A 27,920-nucleotide genomic window follows, 5' to 3' on the forward strand; every position below is an offset into this window, starting at 1 on the left:
GCAGGAAAGCGCAAGGAAACACATGATCAGTGTATATTCTTTAGTCCCAGACTCCCTGCTTCCGACTCAGCTTCACGTGTAAGGCCGTAGGGTCATCGCGCATGCGCTTTTCTTCTAGGCTCTCCGGCGTTCCGCTTGCTCCGGTGCCACCATCCCGCAGACATGTCGTCTCCCGCGGGCCTAACCTCCGCCTGCTCGGCGCAGATGACACTTTTGAACGACATGAGCAAAGTAGAGTTTGAGGCCAGCGAGGAGGTGGATGAGACGCCTACATCGGACAACACCATGAGCCTGCGCCGGAACCGGCTGCGCGGCGTCTACGCTTACGGTAGAGTACGGGTCCTTGGGGGTTCAGAAAACTCTTGGGGGCATATTTACAAGCCCCTTGCGCCACTTTTCCCATGTTAAAAGTGACGCAAAAGTGGCGCAAGGGCCTTGTAAATCTGCCCCTTGAAGTTCAAATGACCCGTTGGGGAGGCCAGAAAATGTTGGGCTTGGCGAGGTCACGGGCGTAAGTTTTTGGATTGGGTGTGCTTTTTGGGGTGAGATAATGGGGTTTGGATCTGGACTTTCCTGAAAGCAATTGTGCTAGCAACAACACCTGTCCAAGATCACGCACGGCGCCTAAAGAAAAAGGGCGGTCGAAGCGAGTGTGCTCAAGACACTAGGGGGCAGATTTACAAGCCCCTTGCGCCACTTTTGGCAAAAGTGGCGCAAGGGGTTTGTAAATCTGCCCCAGGGTTGACTTGGCTGTAGTGAATGGTTTAACAGTTGGTGATGGGTGGTCGATATTATATGGTTTAGTTCCAGTATTGATCCTTGATCCATCCTCCCCCCCCCCCCCCCCAAATCATGCCACTGCCAGTCTGATAAAGGACATTACCAATACAAGACTGTAGCGTAGCCAATGTGGCCTATGTCCTAGTGCAAGGAACGACGCTCCCCCTCGCTTCTGGGCCCCGGTGCCACTACACCCGCTGCACCAAGGAAAGCCCCGCCACTGATACATGTATATAAGTTTGCGGGTCTGCTATAACTAATCCCGCACCCACGACCTGGCTCGCGCACTTCAAGGTCATGGGTGCCCGGCTCTGTCTGCTGATCGGCACTGATGTATCGATCGCATCCACAGCTAATTTCAGGTCATTGGTATTTCGAGCCACAGCAGTGGTGTCGCAGTGAATGTCACGTTTTATCTGCGACTGTTTACCCAACTGCGGGCCCCTTCCGCCCTAAAATGTGAAATGAAGACAGACACATTTAAGACTCACAAATTACTTGCCAATAATCGATGATTTGCGTGGGCAATTGTATTGGTGTCACATGGCAGTACAATATCTTTAATTCGGACAATAAATGTTACAATTAAGACCTATTTAAAAGGAATGTCTAATTCCAGAACACGGACTATCCTGGCTAGAGGCTGACAGTAAGGTGGGTGGGAGGGCGTTAACATGTGCACATCAACTAATCCCACTTTTATTCACCACCAGAATAAACCACAGCTTCATCCTTTTGGGGGAGAGAACATGAAAAACGACTGTCAGGTTTTCAACTTTTAATTGGCATTAAATTACGAACACACAACAGATTTCCCACTTTTTAGTGTAATATAAGGAAGGCCGACTTCAAGGATGTGGCCTAACGGCTAGAGGGGTCGACCTCGAAGCTATGTCACAGGGTTCGCGTCTCGGCAGGGACGCTCAACATCCTGTGATTCTGAGCAAATCATATAATCTCCTAATGCCTAACAAAATTAATATGTCCGTCTGAAATGCAACTGGTGCATGAAGTGCTCGGATACCTTCCGGTCGAGTTCGCGCTATATAAACCCCCCTCCAAAAAAACCCCAATGGGTTTGCAATGCAATCGGTCTCGCCTTTGGGACCTTGTATGTATTTAGATAATAAGATGAACCCATTTGCAATACAGTATGTCTCGCATTTACCTCAGCATAAGCTATTGGCATTGTAAATGAAAATACCTTTTTTTTGTTTTTTTTATGTTTTAAAAACCAAAACATAAAATAAAGGCATTGCCATTTACAATGCCAATAGCTCAAACTCACATAAGTGCGAGACCTGTTGCATTGCAAATGCTTGTTTGTTTTATAAAAAAGAGAGAAAATCAGTGGTGAACCCTATATAAACTCCGGCATTTGACCATTAATTGGGAGAGGTTGTCACAGTAGAATTATCAGCAGAGGTCACACCGTGTTGCCGAGCAAAGCACCCTCAGTTGGAAGGTTGATTTCAGGAGCTATTCAGAAGGGTCCTTCACCCTTGAGCATATTTTGCATCCCTGGCAGAGTTCTGATGACAGAATAGTAAAGCGCGCTATCCTAAGGTATGTTGTACAATGTCCTATTACTTACCGGTAATCTTCATTACTCCGGGTCCCGTAGTCCTCGACACCGTCATGGACAAGTGAGATGTAACTATCTCACTGACAGAAAAAAGAACAAAGGAATGCTGGACCTACCCTTCCCCCTCCCACTGGGAGTACATAAGGAGTACTGGTCCCAGCATTCCTCCTGAAATACCAAGCCCCAATGAAGGCCGGCAGACAGGGAGGGAGGGAGGGAAGTCATGACGGTGTCGAGGACTACGGGACCCGGAGTAATGAAGATTACCGGTAAATAATAGGACATTACCCCCAGGTCCCTCCGTCCTCGACACCGTCATGGACAAGTGAGAAATACCAAAGCAAATACCGGCATTCATACCAGAAACACAACAAACCACCAGGACAGCAAACAAATCCAGAGATTTATTGGAAATAAATAAGAAAAAACATCAGGAGCAAACAGAGCTCAACACCCCCAATGCAAAACCTCCATCATCCCCCAACAGATTGAGGAGCCGATAATGCCTGATGAAAGTATTAGAAGAGGCCCATGTGGCAGCTCTACAAATTTCAGAGAGAGGAACACCCCGAACCTCCGCCCAAGACGCAGCCACCCCTCTCGTAGAACGACCCTGAACCCCCAAAGGAGGAGGAGACCCAGACAGAGAGTAGGCCAAGGAAATGACTTGCTTCAGCCAACGTCCGATCGACACAGAAGAAGTGCTACCCCCAAGCGAACCCACCCCAAAGGAGACAAAAAGGGAGTCCGACTTGCGAAACACCGCCGTGCGGGCAAGATAAACGCGCAAAGCCCGGCACACATCCAACAAGGACCACTGGGGACCACCAGGAGAATCCAAAACAGAGCCCAGGGCAGGCAACACCAACTCCTGGCACCTGTGAAATTGCGAAGAAACCTTCGGCACAAAAGAAGAATCAAGGCGCAGCACTACCCCACCCTCCGTGAAGGACAGAAAAGGAGCATGCGCCATCAAGGCCCCCAACTCCATAAGACGACGAGCAGAGGTGACAGCCACTAGAAAAACCACCTTGAGAGTGAGAAATTTCAAATCCACCTCCTCCAAAGGCTCAAAAGGAGGATTGATCAAGACCCGAAGAACCAAAGGCAAATCCCACAGGGGAAAAGAAGGACGAGGCACAGGCCGAGAAATAGTAAAACTGCGGAGAAGACGAGAGACCAAGTCCTCAATATCCGAAAGATTCCCCCACGGGGAACGAAAAGCCCGAACAGCGGCCCACTGGGCACGCTGAGTAGACACAGCCAAACCCTTCTCGCAACCCTCCCACAAAAACTGAAGGACAACCTGCAAGGAACAGAACATAGGGGAGATGCCCAACGCCGAACACCAATGACCAAAATTACCCCAATGCGGATCATAAGCCTTGAGGGTAGAAGGCCGCCGGGAACGCTGAAGAGCCACCGCTAAATGCTCCGGGAAACTGCGCCGTCTCCAACCCTGCCTCTCAACCTCCACACCGACAACCTCAACCGGAGAAGAGACAGGGACGGCGAAGACCGTAGAGGAGACGGGAGACAGGGGAAGAAACCAGGGACCCTGCACTGCCAAAAGACGAACCGTCGGAAACCAGGACCTCCGAGGCCAAAACGGCAGGACCGCCACCACCTCCCGATCTTCCTGACAGACGGGCCAGAAAACGGGGAACCAGAGCCATAGGAGGAAAGGCATAGAGGAGACGCGACGGCCAAGGTAGCGACAGCGCGTCCACCCCCCAGCACCCCTCCTGCAGAAACCGGGAGCAGAAGCGAGGGAGCTGAGCATTGTGCCGGGAGGCAAAGAGGTCCAGAAAGGGATGCCCAAACCTCCCGCACACAAGCCGAAACGCACCCGGGGTGAGAGACAACTCCAGAGAATCCAGAAAGCAACGACTCAGGACATCCGCCACACAGTTGTCCACTCCCCGAAGATGAACCGCCGGCAGAGACAGCAGATGGCCCTCCGCCCAACAAAACAGGGGGACTACCACCGCATTCAAAGAGGCCGAACAAATCCCCCCTTGATGATTGAGATAAGCCACCGTCACCATATTGTCGGACCGCACCAACACGTTCCGATCGAGCAACAGACCCCGAAAACCCATTACAGCCCGGGACACCGCCGTGAGCTCTCTCCAGTTGGAAGACCGGCGGCTCTCCAGGAGGGACCAACGACCCTGAAGGGAGCAAGACCCCAAGGTCGCACCCCAACCCAAGGCGCTGGCATCCATCGTCAAGACCAGAGAAGGAGAAGACTGCAGGTGCAGACCCAGCGACAGATGACCCCTCACAGACCACCATAGAAGAACCGGGAGGACCACCAGAGACACAGGAACCAGAACATCCAAATCGCGGGACAGGGGATCCCAGAGAGATGGGAGGTACACCCAAAGGGGGCGCAGATGAAAACGCGCCCAGGCCACCGTAAAAACAGTCGCCACCATCAGACCCATAAGACGCAACGAAAGGCACCCCCACCCTGAAACGACGAGCAAGGGACACCAACGTCACAACCCGAGGCTCGGGGAGGAACACTCGGTTCAGATCCGAACGGAAGCGTGCCCCAATGAAAACCATGTCCTGAGACGGCGTCAGGTGACACTTGGGCAAGTTGAGCAGGAAACCATGGGCCCGCAACGCCGAGCACTCCACCTCCCTGGCCTCCAGCAACAGGACCAGAGATGGCGCATGGATCAACCAGTCGTCCAAGTACGGGTACACCATCACCCCTTGGAGATGAAGCCACGCGACCAAAGGCACCACCACCTTCGTAAACACCCTCGGCGCCGACCGGAGACCGAATGGCAACACCATGAATTGAAAATGACGCCCCAGAACATAAAATCGCAGAAACCTGCGGGACCGAGGATGGATCGGAACATGGCAATACGCATCCTGAAGATCCAGGGTACACATGAAGTGACCTGGCAGCACCAAAGGAATCGCCCTTTGTAAAGTCTCCATGCGAAATGGAATCCTGGTCACCCACTTGTTCATAACCAGCAGATCTAAAACCAAGCGGAAACCCCCCGTATTTTTGGGAACCAGAAAGATCAGGGAATAAAAGCCCACCCCTCTCTTTGACGGAGGAACCTCCTGAATGGCACCCTTCCGAAGAAGGTCCAGAATCCCTTGAGAAAGATGAGACCGCTTCACACGACCCGAAGGCCAGGTAGTCGGCCGAACACCGGAGTCTGGAGGAGGAACCGAAAACTCCAGAGTATAACCCTGGTGAATGATCTCCAACACCCAGACGTCGGAACAAGACTGAACCCAGGCAGTCAGGAAGAAGCGCAGCCGCCCTCCAACCAACAACCCGGGAACCACCGCCAAAGAGTCAGGAACGCGGCTTGGCAGGCAGAGGGGACTTAGCCTTACGATCCCGACCACGGCCAGAATCAAATCGACCCTGGACTCTCACAAACTGTCTACGAGAGGCAGGACGAAATAAAGATTTGGATTTAGAAGGTACAGGAGCAGAAGTAGAGAACTTAAAAGAAGAAGAATGCTTTTTCTCCTTAAATAGCTTGTGCAATTTGGCCTCCAATTCCCCCCCCCCAAACAACATAGTACCCTGACAAGGCAACCTCAACGCGCATGCTTTCTGCGCAGAGTCAGTTTTCCAGTCCTTAAGGACAAGACTGCAACGAGCAGCCACACAAGCCCCGCCGGACAGAGCAGAAGCACGAACAACGTCAAAGGAGACATCAGACAGCAGCTCCACCTGACGCTCGATCTGCTCAAGCAAACCTGAACAGTCCGTGGCACTGTCCATAGATTGATAGAGCGACTTCAGGTCAGACAGTAGGGACTGCGAAACATAAGTCCCATAGATGCCAGCCCGCAAGACCAGGTGGGAACCAGAATACACCTTTCGGAGCGCAACATCCGCCTGCTTGTCTACAGGATCTTTCAGCACGGCGTCCTCAGAAAGGGAAGTGCGCCCCACCAAACTAGCCACAAAGGAGTCAATAGGAATAGAATCTGGAAGAGCAGAAGCCATATCCTGCAGAGAAGAAAGCCGAGCCATGAATCACGGAATCAAAATGCGATCGGGATCAGCCCACTTGCGCTTCAAAACATCTTTGATGAAGGGATGGACAGGAACATCGACTGTGGCAGCACACTGAAACTGTCGCAACAAAGGTCCCCTAGAGGTACTAGGAGCGCCCTCGTCAGGGAACCCCATGTTCTCCTTGACATGCTTCAGAATACTGGGCAATGCGTCTTTGTCCACATACTTGCCCTTCAATTCGCCGTCCCCCAACCACGCAGACTCATCGCCACTGGAGCAGGGCACTTGCGACGGGACCCAACTTCCCCCATCTCGGTCAAAGTCTCCCTGATCAAGCGCTTAATACGCGCATCACCACCAGCATCACGGCGCTTGGACCTGGCAGGGGAAGGAGACCTGGAAGCAGTAGAGGAAGATGAAGATGATGACCTCTCCCGGTGATGACGTTTTCTAGAACGTTTCCCCATGGTAGAGCAATACACCAAACACAGCCAAAACGCAACAGCAGAAAACCGCTATGTGGTACTCACCCCATCGACTCATTTCAACGAGCCTCCCACAGCCGGGAACCTCGAGGCACCTAACTTCCGTCCCGACGTCCAAACCCGGAAGTTAGGCAGGACGAAACCCGGAAGGGGAAGGAGGCCGCAACCAATCCAGCCGCAGCACACCGACTGCGCCCCCTAGCATGCCCGGCAGGCCAGGAGGGGCGGCCATCGGGCCATGAGAGAGCCAACGCGGTATTACACCGCCGCGCGGCTGAGGAATCCAACAGAAGCCCGCGCCACTCCCCCCAATCCCGGCAGGGAGGGGGAGGCCTCCAACGAAGGGCCGCCGGTAGAAGAAAGGAACCAGCAGCCACCTCCTAAGTCCAGCAACAAGGCAGGAGCGCCCCCGCTCCTGCCACGTCCACACACTGTCAGGATGACAGAAAAAAAACCAGGAGGAATGCTGGGACCAGTACTTCTTATGTACTCCCAGTGGGAGGGGGAAGGGTAGGTCCAGCATTCCTTCGTTCTTTTTTCTGTCAGTGAGATAGTTACATCTCACTTGTCCATGACGGTGTCGAGGACGTAGGGACCTGGGGGTAATGTATCTTAACAAACTCAAGAGGATGGCTTCTTATTTAATCTTTTAACTAAAATTTGCCATAGCACTTTCAAACAGCTTCAGGTTGTTAGGACTTGCAAGAAATCTTTCTAGTGTTTTCCCTGTCCATGACATGTTTTGCTGCATTTATTTTTTCATTCTGTATAAACATTCATTATTTATGCAATAGACTAGGATTTTATGATAAGTATTTAAAATGTCATGTCCCCTATTCCTAGTACCATATTTGAGTGTGCTAATCATATATGAAAGCACAGCCGGACTGGGAACCGAAGCCAGCCCTGCCAAACAGCATGACACCCCCCCCCCCACCCATTCCTCCCCCCAGGCGGCGAGCTGTTTGCTAGGGCCTGTTTCTGTGTTTTTGGGACAGGAGCTGATATTCTGTCCGCCGGTAACAAAAACGCTGCCCCCAGGGGTCCAAAACCAACCCCCACCCTGGCAGCCCACCGGGGAAACATGAAAGACTGAATTACAGTCATTCCTGAGTTCATCTAATGGGATTTATAGTAACCAGAATTCACTGCATGTCCAAGACTGCTCGGTGGGCTAGTGTTGTGGCTGCAGCCCAATTGGCTTTAAAATTCAATTTGCTCTCCTGAACATAGGGCGAGATGTACACAGGTTTTTTGCCATCACAAACGGTTCGATTCACAGAATCGGGCTGTTTGCAACCACAAAAAGGCTTTTCAAAATATATAAAAGACAAATTGTAATTTGGTAAATCGCAATTCCTGTTTGCTACCAAATACCAATTTGGTATGTGGAAGGTGCGTCCCTTCCAAACACTCAATCACAATGGTATGTATTAAGGTTTTTAGTCCAGATTCCAGTAGCAAAATAGTAATACTGTACTACAGATTTAAAACTGGTGGTAACCATTTGCAAATGGGAAATGATCCTTTGATGACTGCTTCACTTTTGAGAATGTTAAAAAATATTTTTTAAGAGCCGGCAGTGGTCCCATGGACCGCGGCCTACTCTTAAAAAATGAAACTGCAAAGTTACATTTTTTTCTCTTTTCAAATGCATCCCAGTTTTCTTTAAGGAAAACCGACAGCATTTAAAAAAATGTTTTATTAAAAAGCAATTACAGATATGGTGGTCTGCTGACCTCTAATAGTCATGGGGTAACCCTGTGTGCTTCAGAACATGGGCATGCATGAAATAAACTACAAATAGTTCTGTCGGGTAGAACATTTGCTGTAAATCTATGCAGTATTAATCATGCAAAAATGAGTCTTATACACTTCTTTATAGACTTCAGGATGTAACACACATAGAGGATGCTTTTTGATATAAAGATAGTTTTTACTCTTTGAGTCATATAGGGCTTTCAAATTCAATAATCATCAAATGACATTGGAAACATGTAGATAAAGTGAATAAAGTGCTACAAGGTGGCATATGTGACTAAGTGAAATTACACACATGTGGTAAGAGACATACATGTATGCACACAATATACAAAACAGCTGAAATGGAGTCTGTCCTTTCCAATTTTTTAACACATGGTCTCTGATGAACCCTAAATCAGCTTTTTAATTCTTGGGGCCGGGAGACCTGGTGGACATAGACTGAAATGAACGTCGACGGATTGTGCACAAATAGGTGAGCGTCACAGCAGGTCTTCCTCAGGACGAGCAACAACAAAGAAGGACAGCCTAGGGGGAAGGTGAATCATACGAGTCACGTGTGTTCCATCATTGGGGTGTGTGAGTTATTAAAGTATCTAATTCCAATTACAGCTAACCACCCCCAAGATGGGGTGAGTGTTAGAGGGTAGATACAAATTCAAAGCTGTGGGGTAGAGAATGAGGGTCAAAGGTGGATTATGACAATCATGAATGATATACATTATTAGGGGTGCAAACTCACCATACAACAATGTCCAAGAAGTCTCCAATGGTAAAAGTTTACTGGGAGACCAAGAGCGGTAGTGCATGGACTTACCACACAGTATTTTACGAAGAGAAACCACCATCAGGGTTGGAGCCTGGGGAATAAAGAGCAGGATTTTTATGAGCGGGTTGTGCAAAAGCCGACAGTAAAAAATGGCATTAGAAATGCTATTTGTTGAGGCACACAACCTACCTCTTCAGAATAAATCATAGGGGAGGAATAACAAACCACCACCTCAGTTTGGATCTACAAGGTATGCATCAAAAGTAGGTGTTAACTCAATTGTTTAGTGCAAAAAAGTGGAAAAATATTCCCATGCAGCTATTCAGCGTGCAACATACCTTGGTGGCATGTGTTGAATTATACTCAACTCGTAGCAATTTGGGTTCTTAGTTCGATTCTAAGGAGAAGAAAGATTAAAGAGTAGTTGGAGCGTTTAAATTCCACAATTACAAAGTGAGGGAACTAAGTACAAAAGCCAGAGTGTGCGGCACACCTTCAGAACGGACACTGGTATTTATTGGGGCACGACGTTCAGCACGTAGCCGGGATGTCAGCTGACGCCCGCGTGCCAGCACCGGGGCAGCAGCTAGGTGTCAGTCAGTAAAGCTGTCATCGGTGACAGTTGCGGCTTGGAAGCTCGTGCTCATCAGCGAGGATAAGGATGCACTGCCTTTGATACATTGTAGAAACCCAGCTATTAGTTAAATGACCAGTGCCTTTGTGGGACAAGTTTCCTAACGCCTTGTGTAATCACAAACATTGTTTCAGAGCATGCGGCTCGATATTTAACTAATTGTTTGTTAAACCCCGGTGCTTCCGTTGAATAGACTTCCAGCAAACGTGTTCAACCGGAAACAATGTTTCCAGACACACAGCTGATTTTTTTAAGGCATCGGCTTGCGTTTTAAAAGGCAACACATTGCTCTCAATTAAATCTTCAGTGAAGATTAATCCATTGTATAAAAATGTAAATTCAAACTGTGTGAATACATCAAAAAACGACATGGTACAAATAAATGAAATGTACATTATAAACAATTGGGAGATTGTTACTGAATGATTGTGTTCCATGCCATATAATTCCGGGAGATGATTTCACTACATGTCTGCTGGATTTCATAAACTAAAAGTTCCTTCATTTGAAAACATTTGTACATTTCTGAGTGCCTGGCCATATGTTTTATAACCGGAGTGTTAGAAATGGGATTTCTGGTTGTAACGCTTGCGCCAAAGCCAGGCAGAAACCGCCACTCTAGTCAGGGCAAGGTAGTTACACACTGAGGATAACCCCTGCTCACACCCTTGGTAGCTTGGCACGAGCAGTCAGGCTTACCCCAGAGGCAATGTGTAAAGCGTTAGCGCAACACACACACACAGCAGGAACAGACTAGGCACACCACAAAAAAACTCCACACAAGGTTATATCAAAAATAGCCTTTGTACTCTCATAAACACATTAGAAACGTAATCACACATTTACACTGTGCCAACTGGCAATGGAATATTCACAGGGGATTATATACACATGACAGGGCCAATTGGGCCACTGTCCGAGCCATCATAAGCACAAATAATAAATGTAGAACACAACCAGTAACTACTGGCCAAACACTGTACTCAGCATCATCCTGCAACATAATTCAAATTCTGCCATCAGCATCACATTAGGCGTGGAATACATTATGCGCCAACCTCATCAGCATACACACAGTATGCCCTAACCTCACAAGCCCAAACGCATTAGACAATAAATCACATTATGCAGAAACACATAAATCACATTCTGCATAATGTGATTTATGTGTTTCTGCATAAACACAGATATCGCAGCAGGGCCTGGCGCCCTACCAACCTCACACTGTTCCCCTGGCCAACTGGCCTTCTCAAAGGGATCAAATGCCCTACGTCCCATATGTTAGGGCTGGCTGCCCAAAGCCGCAGAATCACAAGTGCGCAATTGCGCTGGCACCACTGTCTCCTGGGTCCCCACTGGGACTCTTTGCACTGGACTGGCCTAAATGTTGCAGCTGCCGCTAATTGCGGTGCAGATGTGTAGATACTGTGGCCACTGGCCCTCACTGTGCCCTCACTAGTCCCCACTGGGACTTTGCAAAACAAATGGGTCCAAATGAGCACCAACATTTTGCCCTGATCGGCACCACTGAGTCCTTGGACTGCCGGCGCACCACAATGCCCCCAAAACGAATTAGCATGGGCACTTGCTGTGCCTTATGGAGTCCAACTCTGACTGACTAAAACAAAGGTGCCCCCACGTTGCAGTTGCCAGCTACGGCGGCGCTACTGTGACAACGGCCTGAATCCCCCTCTGGGACTCAACAGGAGTGCGGGCAACATTGCAGCAGCCCACGCTGGTGCAGCGCCGCTGTATATGAAATGACGAAGGACGGGCACCGTTGTGCCATCTGGACCCCCCCTGGGGGCCTAAGATGAAGGTGCCTCACGTTGGAGCGGCCTGCTCTCCTGCGGATCTGCTGAGGTCATCAGGCACCAGAAATGTGCGTCGAGAGGGCCCTTAACACCCCACATAGAGCCCCCACTCACCGAGGCTCTGCAGGCTCTTCTCTGCTGTGCACCGTGACGGGAAATGTGACTTCCCAGGTCCTGCCCGCACGCACCGGGCTACCCTGGGACTCCGCTGACGTCCGAGGACTCCTCACACTTCACCTGGGCTCTCTCCTAGGGCTCAGGACTTCTTGCCTCTCTTCACCCGGGCCCCCTCTGGGACCGGGACTTCTCCAGCCTTAGGCTAGAGGCGGGGGCAACTTGGCGGCGTCTCGCAGATGCTCGGTGGGATCCTGTCCTCTTTTCGGCACCACGCCTCTGGCCCTCTACTCCCCGGGGGCAGAAGGAAGAAACTGAGTCCGCAAGGCTCTTTTCCTTGTCAGCCGGCCCAGCCCACAGTCCGGCAGACGCACCTGGCTTCCTCTTTGTGGGATCAGGCCGCGGCAGTAAATTCCTCTGCAGCGTTACCAGGCGGGGTGGGCACCCGCCTACGATAATCCCATAAGCAGGGTGGGCACCCGCCAACACAGCACAGAAGCGGGGTGGGCACCCACTCGATCGGCCAAATGCGGGGTGGGCACTCGCTGCTCAAGTAAGCACCAAAAATGCGTGGTAGGCTCCCACTCCCCACGCTGGGTAGGAGAATCTTCAGGTTGCAGCCCAGCTCTGCAAAGCCCACAGAAGCGCACTATAGCAAATAGTGTGATTGTTGTGCACACAGCTTCGATTAAAACACCCCCTTCTATATAGGCGAGTGAGAAAAATCTTCCAACCTGAAACGTGACCAAGGAGAGACCCTGGAGTAAGCAGGAAAAGGATTAATCAAGCCTTACATATTGACGCTCCAGGAGTCAGGTTGGAAGATTCTTCTCACTCGCCTACATAGAAGGGGGTGTTTTAACCGAAGCTGTGTGCACAACAATCGCACTATTCGCTATATCTAATAAAAACAAAGAATAACAGGCATGAAGGGATAAAGAAAATAGGAGACTAAGGATAAAATAAAAAATCTGGATCCACATTACTGAAGTGTGTATCTCGAAATTGTACAGAGAAGCTTTTCCTTCCCGAGTGCTGCGGCAACAGAGTTTTTATCTTTAACAATGTATAACTTGGATAAGGGTTAGTCCTGAGAAAGGTGGTTACATTCAGACAACTTCACCGAAACGTGTAGACGCAGCAAATTTATGTTAAATTTGAAAAGAGACCGCAGGAACGAAAAAGACAGGGAATTTCTTCCCCTGCTGGGTGCTGTTTACATTAGTTTTCAAATTAACAGTTGCAAGACAAATTATATTGTCTGGTAGTTTCCTGTCGAGTGGGGTGGTTTATTTTGCAATTGATGTGTGTAGGAGAATCTAGGTTTTTAATGTTTAAGAATTTGTGTGTATCTGTATACATGATTGGTTTTGTTCATATTCAAAATGTCTATTTATGATGTTTAATTATTTGTGATGATTTGTATTCTACATTTTTACCTAATTGAGTTTCTAATCTATTAAATACGCACAATAGTGCTTATAAATTCTTATTAGAGTCTTTTAGCTTAACCTTGGGGGAACATTGATGCATCAGATGGTGATTTGCATGAGTGAGGAGTAAATAACCAAGTGTGCAAAAGGAGTTCCAGAGGGAAAATTCTGGTTTTAACTTTCAAGGTAGATAAGTAAAACACAAAAAATGTAATTTCTTCTGAAATAATTCTGAATGAATCCTTGTACTGAGTAGGCTGTATGATGGAATAGATGCCCCGATAAATACATTGGATTGTGGTCCATATAAATGATTATGTCATCGAGCAGCCATGTACTGCCTAGGATCATGTTTAATCAGTGTAATATTCCATTACATTCTTAAATATACATTTGAAGAATTCTATCAGCCAGACTTTGTCAGCGCATTGTAAAGACATTGACACATTTAAACAGATGTTTTCAAATGAAGAGACGTTTGGTTCATGAAGTCCTGCAGACCTGTAGTGTAATAATCTCCTGGAATTATGTGACATGACACCCTATCATTCAGTAATAATTCCCAATTGCTTATACTGTACACTTCATTTATTTGTACCATGTAGTTTTTTTATGTATTCACACAGTTTGTATTTCAAATTTGATACAGTGGATTAATCCGCACTGAAGCTTTTTATGAGAGTAATGTGTTTCTTTTACAATGCAAGCAGATGCCTTAAAAAAACGGCCGTGTGTCAGTGAACATGGTTTCCGATTGAAGACGTTTTCAGGAAGTCTACTAAATGGATCCTCCGGTTATAAAACATATGGCCAGGCACTCAGAAATGTACAAATGTTTTCAAATGAAGGAACTTTTGGTTTATGAAATCCTGCAGGCATGTAGTGAAATCATCTCCCGGAATTATGTGGCATGGCACACTATCATTCAGTAACAATCTCCCACTTGTTTATAATGTACATTTCATTTATTTGTACCACGTTGTTTTTTGATGTATTCACACAGTTTGAATTTACATTTAGATAGTGGATTAATCCGCACTGAAACTTTTATTGAGAGCAATGGGTTTCCTTTTAAAATGCAAGCCGATGCCTTCAAAAATCAGCTGCATGTCTTCTTTCGGGAAGTCTATTCATCGGAAACACCGGTTCTAAACCATATGGCCAGGCACTCAGAAATGCAGGCTTCATATTTAATTAGGTATGCTGTGCACAAATAAAAGATTTAATTTTGTATCTGTTTAACAAATAATTTGTTAAATATCGAGCCGCATGCTTTCAAACAATGTTTCCGATTGCACGCGGTGTCAGGAAACTTGTCCTACGAAGCCACCGGTCATGTACCTAATAGCTGGGTTTTTACAACGTATCCAAGGCAACACGTCCTCATACTCGCGGAAGAACACGAGCTTCAAAGCCGCTGCTGTACTGATGACAGCTTTACTGACTAACATCTAGCTGCTGCTCCGATGCGTGCACATGGGCTACATGCCGATCATCTTGCCCCATTAAATACCAGAGTCTCTGCGTGGACACGATCTTTCCACATCCTGCAGGACACACATTCACTGTGAAGTCCATTCTGAAGGTATGCAGCACACTCTGGCACTTCTACCTAGTTCCCTCACTTTGTAATTGCTGAATTTAAACGCTCCAACAAATCTTTAATCTTTCTTCTCATTAGAATCTGACTAAGAAGAACCCAACTTGTTACAAGTTGAGTATAATTCAACACAAGCTACAAAAGTTTGTCACGCGCTGAATTGGTGTGTGGGTCTATTTTTCCACTTCTTTTGCACTAAACAATTCAGTTTACCCCCATTTTTGATTTATACCTTTAAGATCCAAACTGAAGTGATGGTTTGTTACTCCTCCCCTATGATTTACTCTGAAGAGGTAGGTCGTGTGCCTTAACAAATAGCATTTCTAATACCTTTTTTACTGTTCGTTTTTGCACAACCCACTCATAAAAATCCTGCTCTTTATTCCCCAGGCTCCAACCTTCAAGGTAGTTTCTCTACATAAAACATTGTGTGGTAAATCCATGCACTCTCTCTCTTGTTCTCCCAGTACATTCCTACCACTGGAGACTTGTTGGACATTGTTGTATGGTGAGTTTGCTATAATTGGAATTTGTGAGTCTGTTCAGTCAAAAGATTAGATCGTTTAATAATTCACACTCCCTAGTGATGGAACACACGTGACTCATATCTGATTCACCTTACCCCTAGGCTGTCCTTCTTTGTTGTCTGCTCGTCCTGAGGAAGACCCGCTGTGACGCTCACTTATTTGTATACACTCCAGGGTCAAAATGTTGACTTTCATTTCAGTCTATGACCACCAGGTCTCCCGGCCCCAAGAATTAAGTAGCTTATTTAAGGTTCATCAGAGACCATGTGTTAAAAAATTTGAAAGGACAGACATCATTTCAGCTGTTTTGTATATTGTGTACATACCTGTATGTCACATATGCTACCTTGTTGCCCTTAATTCACTTTATCTACATGTCTCTAATGTCATTTCATGATTATTGAATTTGTAAGCCCTATATCACTCAGAGTAAAAACTATCTTTATATCAAAAATAATCTTTTTCTATGTTTGTTCCATCCTGAAGTCTATAAAGAAATGTATAAGACTCATTTTGCATGATTTTTTTTTTGTTGAAAACTTTATTTACCATTTTCATGATACAATACAGCATTATATACTAGCTCCAGTGCGGTGCCAGATTTGGCAGATCCGTTGCGTTGTGTAAGCAATACATGACATTTATCTCAACAGCTTTGGAGTAAGCCACTTTTTCAGTACAACATTCACATTATAGACAGTCTCATGACCTTTAGAGTACAACTCTTTTATCTTCAAGTTAACCGTTTGTGACACTATAAGCATTCCCAGTTATTATTAACGGATCCCTATCACAAATGTATCATACATATACCCACCATTTATCCTTTGCCCACAGGTACCAGTCCATCCTCCAGTTGAGCAGCAGGTTGTGAGTGCATGGTCATATTATAATGTTTAAGAGGGCCCCAGATGTCACGTGGGCGAGAAAGTGCTTGGCAATGTAGAAGCATATAAGTCATGGTTGAGGTTGCAATATGCTAGACTCGTAAGCCAGTCCTTGTGCTGTGGCACAGCCCTACTACCCCATTTTAGCGCCATTTCCCGTTTTGCTAGTAGTAGACTTAGTGCTGTATATTTCCTGACTTTCTTTGGGATGTTGTTCACATACCCCACGAGTGCCCTCTCCGGGGTAGGGATCAGGTCCAGTCCTATCATTTCACCCAGTGTATGGTGTATTTAGTTCCAATAACTGCTTATTTTGCCGCAGGTCCAAGCGAGGTGGGCGAAGTCTGCGTGTGGGGATTTATATTTTAGGCAGCAATGTATTCTGTCTGAGTGTAGTTTGTAGTCCTTCTTGGGCGTAATGTAAATCCTACGAAGGAACTTGAAGTGGATACGTTTGTGGCGACTATTTAGGGAGACCGACTTAGTTTGTTGGCAGCACGCCTCCCATTGGTCATCTGTATTCTGGTGGCCTAGATCTGCCTTCCAGGCAGTGCAAATGGTTGCACCATTGACTGGGATTAACTCTGTGCATGCTCTGTACATTCTTGCAATCAAATGGGTTCCTGCGTCGCTGTCTGATACTGTGGACAAGGGAGTGAACGGACTAGGTTTAAGGGGGAACCCGGGAATCTTGGCACGTAAGACAGAACGAAGCCGGGTAAGAACAAATTTATCCATAAAGGATGCCTCAGGGAATTTTTCCTCATCGGAGACCAAGAAAGCCTAGCCGTCAATGTATAAGTCCCCAATAGTGGTCATATTTAACCGAGATGGGGTGCGCTCGACTATTCTCCCTCCAGTGATGGAAAACCAGTGTTGATTTGGTAGCGGTAGACTCTGGGAGTATAGAATTGGCGATCCCATCATCCTGACCAATTTTTAGGCAGGCCCAACTTGTAGTTGAGACCGTCTGAATGTCCAGGGGATCTCGGGGATATCCCAGGTGTAGCACCGTATTAAGTGTGTCTGGCAAGACTAAGCCTCAGGTCGTAAATAGGGGTCCCTGGCATCAGGGTGAAACCAGGCGTGCACATAGCTGCACTGAGCCACCAGATAATATATCTGTAAGTTAGGGACTCCAAAGCCTCCCCTGTGATAAGGAAGTGTGATAATATCCCAGCGAACCCTTGGGCCTCTGCCCCCCCCCCCCCTCCCCCAAGTTAGTCGTATAAGATGGGTGTTTTATGGAGCGAAAGAAGCGATTTGGGAGCAGGATGGGTATATTGTGGAATAAGTAGAGAAATTTGGGCAACACAACCATTTTGATCAGTGCTATCCGGCCAGCAATCAAGAGTGGAAGGCTCCGCTATTTATCCACCTTCTGCTCCAGCAAGTGGATCACGGTTCCATAGTTGGATCGTCTGTTTTCAGCGGTGTCGAAGTGTATGTTGATTCCCAAATATTTGACAGACTCTGAGCGCCAGGTTAACGGAAACTCTCCCTCCCATCTGTGCCTGCCCTGTGTAAGTGGGGAATATAACTGATTTATGCCAAGGCCCGAGAAGCCGCCAAATTTATTGATCTCCCGGATAAGTGGATGTAAATTGTCTTGCGGGTGCCGAACATATAAAATAATGTCGTCTGCGTATAATGACCCCAGTAATGGCCCTGTGTTGAATTGGATCCCTCTATGTAGGTGGCGTTTTTGAAAGTGACGAACAAGTGGATTCATGGCCAGGATTAAAAGCAGGGGGGGACCAGGGGCAGCCCTGCCTTGTGCCCCGGGACAGCGAAAAAGAGCGGGAGAGTGTGCAGTTTAAGTCACCATCTGGCTGTAGGAGCCGAATATAACCTTGCCGTGAGCCTGATGAACCCGAAGGGCATACACATTCTGCGCATGACAGTCCAGAGGAATGGCCACTCCAGAGAGTCAAATGCTTTCTCCGCGTCCAGCATGATGGCAGCGGCTGGTGTGGCAGGGTTGATCCTGTATAGGACTGCAAAGAGAGTATGGCGCTTTAGAGAGGTGGATCTATGGGGCACAAATCCCGATTGGGCAGGGGAAATTATTTTGTCCATCAGCAATGCCGGCGTACAGGGATCGTTTTTGCTAATATTTTATAATCAAAATTTTATAGAGAATGTGGTCTATAAGATCAGCAGTGCAGAGGGTCTTTGCCAGGCTTTGGTAACAATACGATCACTGCTTCTCGTAATGTAGGAGATAATTGGTTCTGCTGTAAAGATTCATGGTAGACTTCTATAAGTTTTGGGGCCAGAACGTCTTTATAGCGCTTATAAAAGTCGCCCAGGAACCCATCTAGGCTAGGTGTAGTAGAACCATTCAGCGCGTCTATCGGGTCAATTACTTCATCTTTCGAAAAGGGCTCCGCAAGGAAATCTTGCATATATTTATCTAAGTATACCAGCGCGATTTCGTCAAAATGGTCTTTGCGCTCCGTCTGGGTGCGCTGCTGCCTGGAAGTATAAAGATGCTCGTAATAAGCTAGGAATTTGTCCCAGATAGCGGATGTGTCTGTTAACATGTCACCTGTGGCGGACTGGAGCTCAGTGATTTGTGCTGCGTAATATTTGGGTCGGAGCAGTTGGGCTAACGTGCGCCCTGGCCTCTCACACTCTCCATACCTGTGCGCTGTTGTGTATTTACTTAAGAAGTGCGCTTCTCTATCAGCCGCCTCCTGAAATTCAATTATTCAATTAATAATGTCAACCGACGCTGTGCGACCTCGAAGGTTTCTGGTGTAATCTGCAACAAGGCATCTAATGCAAGCAGCTGCTGCTCCATGTTAGTGAGCGTGTTCCTCAAGTCTTTCAGGACTCCGGTGTGTTTGGCTATGGCTATGCCTCTAATGTACACCTTGAAGGCTTCCCATAACATCGCCCAAGTGTCAACTGATCTCGTGTTTAGTTCAAAGTAGTCGTCAATGGCCTCCCTGATTTCTGAGTCAGAGTTCGTTATTTAGTGCCCTGCTGGGGAAGTTCCATCTGCGCTCCTGCCCCTCGGGTCTGTGAAGGCGAAGCTTAAGCACTACCGGGGCATGGTCGGAATAGGACCTAGGGAGAATCTCACTAGTGGTGTGACAGGTGATGGGGCACGGTGAAAGCAGCCAAAAGTCCAGCCTGGGCCAAGTGTTGTGGAGGGCTAAGTAATGTGTGTATCCCAGGAAGTCTCGATGTCAGAGAGCTGGAATGTCTCACATGTGTCCAGCAACACTCGTCGGACCCAGGGCTTAGGGTCTGCTGCTTTGGAGGGACCATCCACACTCCAGTCCAGAAGTAAATTAAAATCTCCGCTACTACCAGAACACAAACGTGTAAGTGTAGTGTCTAGCTCCTGGAAAAAGTCTGGACTGTCAACATTTGGGGTGTAAACACATACCAATGTATTCATGTGGCCCATCAGTCTGCTCACCACTACGGTATATCGCCCAGCTCTGTGTGAGAGCAAGTGAAGGAGAATGGGAGTCTCTTGTGAATTAAAATAGCAGTGCCTCGTGCATAGTTGCTGTAGTTAGAAAAGTAGCAGTGTGCGCCCCAACCTAAGGCATAGTGCATGGAGTCGGATTGTGGCAAATGTGTCTCCTGTAAGAAGGCGATGTCGACTTTATGCCGCTGTATGTAGTGTAGTACTTGTTTACGTTTTTTCGGGTTGTTGAGCCCTCTGACGTTCCAGGTCATGGGAACTAAATTGGAATGATTGGTTAAGTTAGGAGCCGAGGACTGTTGTGCCATGCATTAATTTGCAAGTAGATCTGGATGAGTATTGGGTCAATATCATGTGTGGAGCTGGGGATGCAACAGCAACTAACATCTGAAACCTTCCCATCCCCTCACCCCCCCTCCCAACCTCGTGATCCGTCTCGCAAGGCAATACCCAAATAACCAATTATCAAATGCATCCTGTGAACAACCTGTTATCATACTATCTCGAATAATGCTTCAACATATTTAAAGCCAGCTACTGCCATATAATAAGCAATGCATTCAGCATTCATATCAGAGCAGCCAAAAATGTCAACCATTTGAAAAAAGGTCCACACTGGCAACTATGCCACCGCGGTCATTGCCCCGCTGGGTGTTAGAGGTCTTGAAGGAGGTGCACAAGGCTTGCGCCTCGCTTGGAGTGTCAAAGAAGCAAGGCCGACCGTTGACGTCCACCCTCAGGCGAGCTGGATACAGCATCCCATAGCAGAGGCCCAGATTACGTAGCGTGACCTTTACACCGTTAAACTTACGTCGGGCCTCCTGGATCATTAAGGTGAAGTCTGGGTATAGGTACACATTTGACCCCTGCCACTGGAGTTCGCCACGTTCTCTGGCCAGCCTTAGCGCAGTGTCCCTGTCCCGAAAGTTCATAATGCGTGCTATAATAGGCCTTGGAGGGCAGCCAGGGTTGGGACGGGGGCCCAAAGATCGATGTGCTTTTCGACAACAAACTCAGGGGTAAATTTCTCTTTGCCAAAAATGTCTATTAGCATGGTCTCAATATTTATTTATCGGGGCATCTATTCCATCATACATGGTCTCAACAAATGTGTCCAATTTGCCCTGACATTTTTGATTGCGACCCCTTTAAAAAAAAAAAAATCAATTTGTTCGAGCTTTTTAGTAGATTTTGCGGCTCCATCTTCGAGGTCCGATATCCTTCCCTCCGCAGTGTCCAAGCGTCTTTCATACAGCTCCAGTTTAACCCCAAAGGTGTCCAGGCGTTAGTCCAGAGTGTCAAACCTGTGATCAAGTGCTTTGAAACCTGCCCAAAGCTCCTCGAGCATAGCCGGATTTGAAGGACCGATCTCCGGCACGGCGGAAGAAGCCTGACCCCCCCCCTTCAGCCATGTTAGTGCTGCGGTCCTACACTCCGTCAGATGTAGTTGGGAATGTGAGCAAGCGTTGTTTTGGGTCTTTCCTTTCCATATCCATGCGTCCCACACCCGATGCAACTGCTCCCCCAGACCGCAGCCACTGATCTCAGAGGCAGTGTGGGAGCGCCGCAGCTATCACTGTACTAGCTACTCTCCCCTGAGGCGGAAGCCGGGGGTTCTACTCTCTATTCCTTTGCGGTATTACTGGGCTAACTTTTTAAAATCTGTAAATATCTTAATTGTGGCGTTTTAAAAATCATTGTATAACTGCGCTTAGTGAGTGCAAGATTTGCCTAGCACCGAGGCGCGCTCCTCTCACCTTTCCCCCTGGCGTGGCCGATTAGGGGCTGACGACGCGGGGTAAAGGCGCCATCTTGGAGGGAGAAAGGGTTGGCGGTCCAGTGGCAGGATGCCTCCCGCCCTCCCGGATATTTAAACAGTAAGTGCCCATCGCTCTGCGTACTAGCTATTCTCCCCTGAGGCGGAAGCCGGGGGTTCTACTCTCTATTCCTTTGCGGTATTACTGGGCTAACTTTTTAAAATCTGTAAATATCTTAATTGTGGCGTTTTAAAAATCATTGTATAACTGCGCTTAGTGAGTGCAAGATTTGCCTAGCACCGAGGCGCGCTCCTCTCACCTTTCCTCCCGGCGTGGCCGATTAGGGGCTGACGACGCGGGGTAAAGGCGCCATCTTGGAGGGAGAAAGGGTTGGCGGTCCAGTGGCAGGACGCCTCCCACCCTCCTCGGCACAGTATAAAAAAAAATGGGATCATTCCGTCCGCGCAGCGGGCGGGCGCAGCGGGCGCGCCGGCGGCACGCCAAAGGCAAGCCCGTCTGCGCCCGTCCGCGCCGGTCACGGGCCTAGGGCCACCACCCCTGGCTCTACCGAATTCGCCCGCCTCCCACCCTACACTCACTCCTCACTAACTGATCTACGTCCACGTGTCATGGAAGGATGTATTAGATATAGTCCGGAATCTATATTTTCCACTACAATCTTGAAATGTGAGCACTGTCAGGAGGCCATCCCCCTTTTAAATAAATCGGTGGGAAACGGCTATCAAAATCAGGTAACACAAAATTTTATAACTGCCCTTATCAACGTTCGCTCGTTGGCTAAACACAGGCAAGAAATTGCTGATTTACTTCTGGACAGGAACATCGATATAATGTTTCTGACAGAGACCTGGATGGATAAAACATCGGACCCAGATCTTGTAATAGCCGTCCCAAAGGGATTTAAAGTATATAGGCTGGACAGAACAAACAAAAGAGGAGGTGGGATAGCAATCATTGCACGGGACACTCTCAAAATCCACATCAAGGCAATACCTACTACTACATGTGAGGCGCTTCACTTTGATATCTATTTATCGCCTTCTTATAACTTCCGAGGCATACTATTATATAGACGACCAGAAACTCGGTTGGGATTTCTCACTGAAATTGCCACTATTTTAGAAGCATTTGCAATCGGGAAATCCATAACACTGCTAGGAGACTTTAATTTCCATCTGGACTGTAATAGAGACAAAGACACTATATCCCTACAGTCGGAAATGGAGGTCTTTGGCCTATCACAATTGGTGACAGGACCTACCCACAATGCAGGGCATACATTAGATGGAATATACACTAATCTAGATAATCTCCTAATCACTGACGTCCTCCCAATGACTTGGACTGACCATCACCTGGTACTAAGTACTATAGAAATTAGTGATACCTCCATTGTTAAAACACCCACTCCCAGACAGGAACCTTTTAAGGTATGGAAAGACATCAATATTCCTAACCTTAAAGTAGCATTAGATAATTCTAAGCCTATCCTGTCTACTGATCCAGAAATAGCTACAAAGCAATACCAAGCTTGGCTGGACCAGGCTACTAATAAATTAGTACCAGTCAAACGAATGTCCAGTAACAGAAGCTCCCCTTCAGCACCCTGGTACACAAAAGAACTTAGAAAACACAAACAGCTATGTAGAAACAAAGAAAGACACTGGAGGAAAAGCTATGACGATGAAAGCAAACATATGTATAAAAAGCTTCAAATTCAGTATAAACTCCTGATCAGAGGCCAAAAAAAGTACTACAGCGAGCAAATTGAAAGTGCTAAAAACTCTAATAAAAAGCTCTATAACATAACTAAAAAGCTTGTAGGAGGTGTTCCTGACTTGAACCCCCCCTTGTTCACAAAGTGTCTGTGACTCATTAGCATCCTTCTTTTTCACTAAAGTGAATGATATCTTCTCAGCATTTAACTCTACCAAAGCACAGATAACATAATAACACTACATACTGAAAACACCCTTTCACAGTTTGCGGAAATCACAGAAAAACAAATTCAGGACATCATCAAATCCATTAAGTCCGGCTCAGCACTGGATCCTTGTCCCGTGAAAACTCTCCTCCCTTTAATGGACACAGTGGTGCCAGTTATAACTCAAGTCTGTAATCTATTGTTCCGCACAGGAATCTTCCCTTCCCCTTTAAAAAACACTTTGCTAAAGCCACTTCTGAAAAAAGCTGGCCTGAATAAAACGGAGTTAAAAAACTACAGGCCTATAGCCAACCTCCCGTTTCTAGCCAAAATAGTAGAAAAAGCCATGAATACTCAACTTGCGGAATTTATCGAGCAATACCATCTGCTCGATGAAACCCAATTTGGATTCCGCAAGTTTCATGGAACAGAAACGGCACTAATCAAAGTAGCGGATGATATCCGTCTAATACGAGATCAAGGAGGCTCCGCATTGCTGGTGCTTCTAGATTTATTGGCCGCCTTCGACACGGTCGACCATAAGATCTTGGTCGATTGTGTTGAAGGCATGGGAGTGCGAGGCCTAGCGAAGAAACTACTAGCATCATTCCAGATCACAGGCAGTCATCCTAGGACAATTCGAGTCAGCAGAGTTGTCCTTGCCATGCGGGGTACCTCAAGGTTCATCCCTCAGTCCGACACTATTTAACATCTATGTGTCGGACCTTGCTAAGACAATCAAAGCACATGGGATGAACCTTACCTCATATGCGGATGACACCCAGCTGATCCTGTCCATCAGGGATGATGGGGAAACAGTAGCGGAGAGTTTTAGAACAGGCATGCAGGCCATCGGACAGTGGATGTCAGCAAACTGTTTGAAACTGAACTCCGACAAAACTGAGGTTGTAACCTTTGGTCATCTTTACCCTAATTGGTCCTCGGTATGGTGGCCGGTATCTTTTGGAGCCTTGCCTAAACCAACCACGAAGGTGAGAAATTTAGGCGTCATTTTTGACGACAAACTGAACTTTATGGCTCATGCCAACCAGATGGCCTCCACAGCGTTCTACAAATTACGCCTGGTAAAAAAGATCCTTCCATTTCTTCCCAAAAGTGTAGGCAAGACTTTAGTAAGTGCCCTAGTCCTGTCTGCATTGGATTACTGCAATGGCCTGTTTATCAATGCCCAAACCAGGGTCATCAAGAAAATGCAGACAGTGCAGAACGCAGCGGCCAGACTCCTCTCGGACATCCCTAAGTTTGAACCTATAACTGATACCTTGAGAAGCCTCCACTGGCTCCCTATCAGGAATAGAATCAAATTTAAAACATTATGTATAGTTTATAAATCGCTACACTCGCAAGCCCCTCAATTCCTGAAAGACCACCTTATTCCTTATTGTCCTCCTCGACCACTTCGCTCAGCCAAACTGAACGATATGGTGATACCGCGGACCAGATTAGTCAACTGGGGAGACAGACGTTTCCTGGTGGCCGCCCCGAAACTATGGAACACACTGCCACAATCCATCAGATCTAGCCCAAATCTCCTGTCATTTAGAAAGATGCTGAAAACATGGTTGTTTAACCTCTAAGAGCTAGAAGCCAAGCATAGGAGAGTTCACATAGTACAGCGCCGAGACGCCTGCGGGCATTTGTTCGCGCTTTATGAAATGCTAAAAATAAATAAATAAATAAACTGTGCAAAGCAGCTGGCACCCCATGGATCGCTGAGTGCGAGGGAACCTGGGCGGGGGGCTGCAGGGGCTGCAATCGGCACCCAGTGGGCAAGTGCGGAAGCAGGGGAGGTATCCTCCAATATTGAGGACCTGGTCCAGGGCCCGTGCCCATCCAACGTGTCCTGGGTGTCCAACTAGTCTCAGCAGGTAGTCAAATTATGGAAATTTTGCCGTAGCCTGGGACAGGAGGATCGTGCTTGGTGGCCTGGCGCAGTTTCATTGAGGTTACGGGACTGCCATTTTGTTAGTCCGTGGGGCTGGGAGTATCTCGCTGCTGCTGTTGTGCCCCTCTCCCTGCAGCCCGCTATGCAGATCGGAGCCGGCCTGGAGTAGCTCATTATCCCAGCCCACGGTCATGTCGCGCAGCTGGGTGGCTGCCACCCTAATGCCACCGCAGACCCTGGCTCATCAGATGGACTACTGGAGCGTCACTCAAGTGTGGTTTCCCTGTGTGTGTAGGAAGGGGTTGTGGGGTGTCTCACAACGGCTCCTACAGATTTGTGGCTAGGGGAGGAGGGTCGGGAAGAACTCACCGCAGTTCAGACGAAGGCCAGGCGGGTCGCACCCGGCAGCCCCTGAAGGTAGCACCACAGTTCGGAGGGCAGCAGTACAAATGTTCCGGCCGGCCGCTGAGCCAGGCCGCAGTCAGCACTGCCCCCTGCGAGATCTAGGCTGTTCTTCTCCAGTTCTTGGTGGAATCTGGCACCGAAAGCGGCCACAGTGTGGGTGCCGGCAGGCTGCGATCAGGTTCTGGGCAGGTTAGCGGCGAAGTTGGCCGTCTGTGCAGAGATATTCGGATTTATGCAAGGCGACGGTGCGGCGCATCAATGCCACGCTGCCATCTTGGTCCGCGGCTTGGTCACTGCCCCTCATTTATGAATGATTAATACTGCATAGATTTAAAGCAAATGTTCTAACCGACCGAACCGATTGTAGTTTGGGTCTGCTGACCTTAGCAGGCCACCATACCTGTGATGGCTGACATGTAAGACTGGTCCAAGAATCTGCGTTTGGACATATGTTTCGTTTCCTGGGGTTCAGGTGTTTTATTAAGTATCTGACTTGGGGATTTAGAGATTTGATGGGTATTTGAAAGGAATTTGCATTCTGGATTTGGGCGAGTGGCAGTTCTATTTATGAGGGGTAGTGGTAAGTGCTCAGCCTCTTAGGAGTCTACGTTCAAGGTAGCGTATGTGTATGCTTCTGAGACATCGGACTGCTGTTCTTAGCACTTAGCAGACGTTGTGACCTGTACATGACCTTTGTGACCTATGTGTGACCTGTGTGAGCTGTGTGGACCTGTGTGATCTGTGTGGACCTATGTGTAACCTTTGCTCTCTTCTCTTCACAGGGATCCGTGAGTTGAGGATCGTTCTTGTTGGGAAGACGGGAACTGGGAAAAGTGCAACAGGAAACACCATCCTCGGGCGGAAAGGGTTCAAATCTAAAGTGTCTTCAAATTCAGTGACCAGTGTATGCAACGAACTGTTTTGTGTGAGGGACAGGCACAAGATCGTGGTCATCGACACTCCTGGACTGTTCGATCCCCAGATTTCAAATGCATTAATTGCTCAAGAGATCACTGAATGTGCAGTAATGGCGGCCCCCGGCCCCCACGCCATTATCCTTGTGCTCCAGGCATGTCGTTTCACTCCGGAGGAGGCCCGCGCCATCCAGGACCTCCAGACTCTGTTCGGAGAAGGGGCTGCTGGATACATGCTGGTCCTGTTCACACGAACAGATGACCTGGAAGCTGATGGAGTCACCCTGGAAGAGTACATCAGAAGCGGAGATAACAGGCTAAAAAGGGTGGTCGAGTGCTGCGGGAACCGGTACCTGGGCTTCAACAACCGGGCTCAAGGGGCCGCGAGGGAGCAGCAGGTGCAGGCGCTAATCTCAATGGTCGACGGGATTGTGGACGGCAACAAGGGCTCGTTTTACACCACACAGATGTTTCAGAAAGCGGAGGAAGAGATCCAGAGACGGGAGAGAGAGATCAAGAAGGAAAGGGCGAGATCTGGGAAGAGTAGTAAAGAGCTCCCGACTCCTCGCGAAGAGGCCAAGAAGAGTGTCATGGCACGCGTACTGAAAGCGTTAAAGACATCACTACAGCTGCTGGCAACGCTGAGCGCCATTGCAGCCTCAGTGAGTTCGCTATTCAATTTTACTGAGTGAACATAGAAAAGGAAACTGCAGCTCTCTGGCCACCGACTCCCAGCTCAAGCGCTTTTATTTAATTTTTCTTAAGCTCACACTTATTCACTGCCACACTCAGCACCTACTTTCTTTTCTTCGGGTAACGTAATGAAGACATTGGAAAGGAAGGAGTGACCTCCCGATCTGAGGTCTCTCAAGAACATCACCAAGGGCTCAACAGTAAACATAAAAGACGTGCACTGCTTAAATGTGAGCTAATCTTGTAAGCTGCACCTTAGCAAGACACAGCCATGCATTCTTTACTACCAAAGCAGAGTTCTTAGGTAATCGCTTAGCATTTTTGTGTCTATATGCATGTCTAGGTAGAATGGGTTTCTACGGGTACAGGAAAATCGTGGGCGCATTAATACCCTGGAAGTACAGCGTTGGTGCTCCAATAATGTGCAATTAAACCTGCTTTGTTCTCACCTTGA

General features: G+C 47.8%; 1 protein-coding gene across 1 annotated transcript; it reads left to right on the forward strand.

The window, feature by feature from the left end:
- On the forward strand, window positions 1–27,920 carry LOC146830349 (GTPase IMAP family member 9-like). Its single transcript, XM_085604541.1, has 2 exons — window positions 1–328; window positions 26,642–27,920. Exons 1-2 carry the CDS (start codon window positions 163–165, stop codon window positions 27,463–27,465), a joined length of 990 nt encoding a protein of 329 aa, XP_085460667.1. The 5' UTR covers window positions 1–162; the 3' UTR covers window positions 27,466–27,920.

The sequence above is a fragment of the Triturus cristatus genome, chromosome 5_1, assembly GCF_964204655.1.
Source record: "Triturus cristatus chromosome 5_1, aTriCri1.1, whole genome shotgun sequence".
Lineage (NCBI taxonomy): Eukaryota > Metazoa > Chordata > Amphibia > Caudata > Salamandridae > Triturus > Triturus cristatus.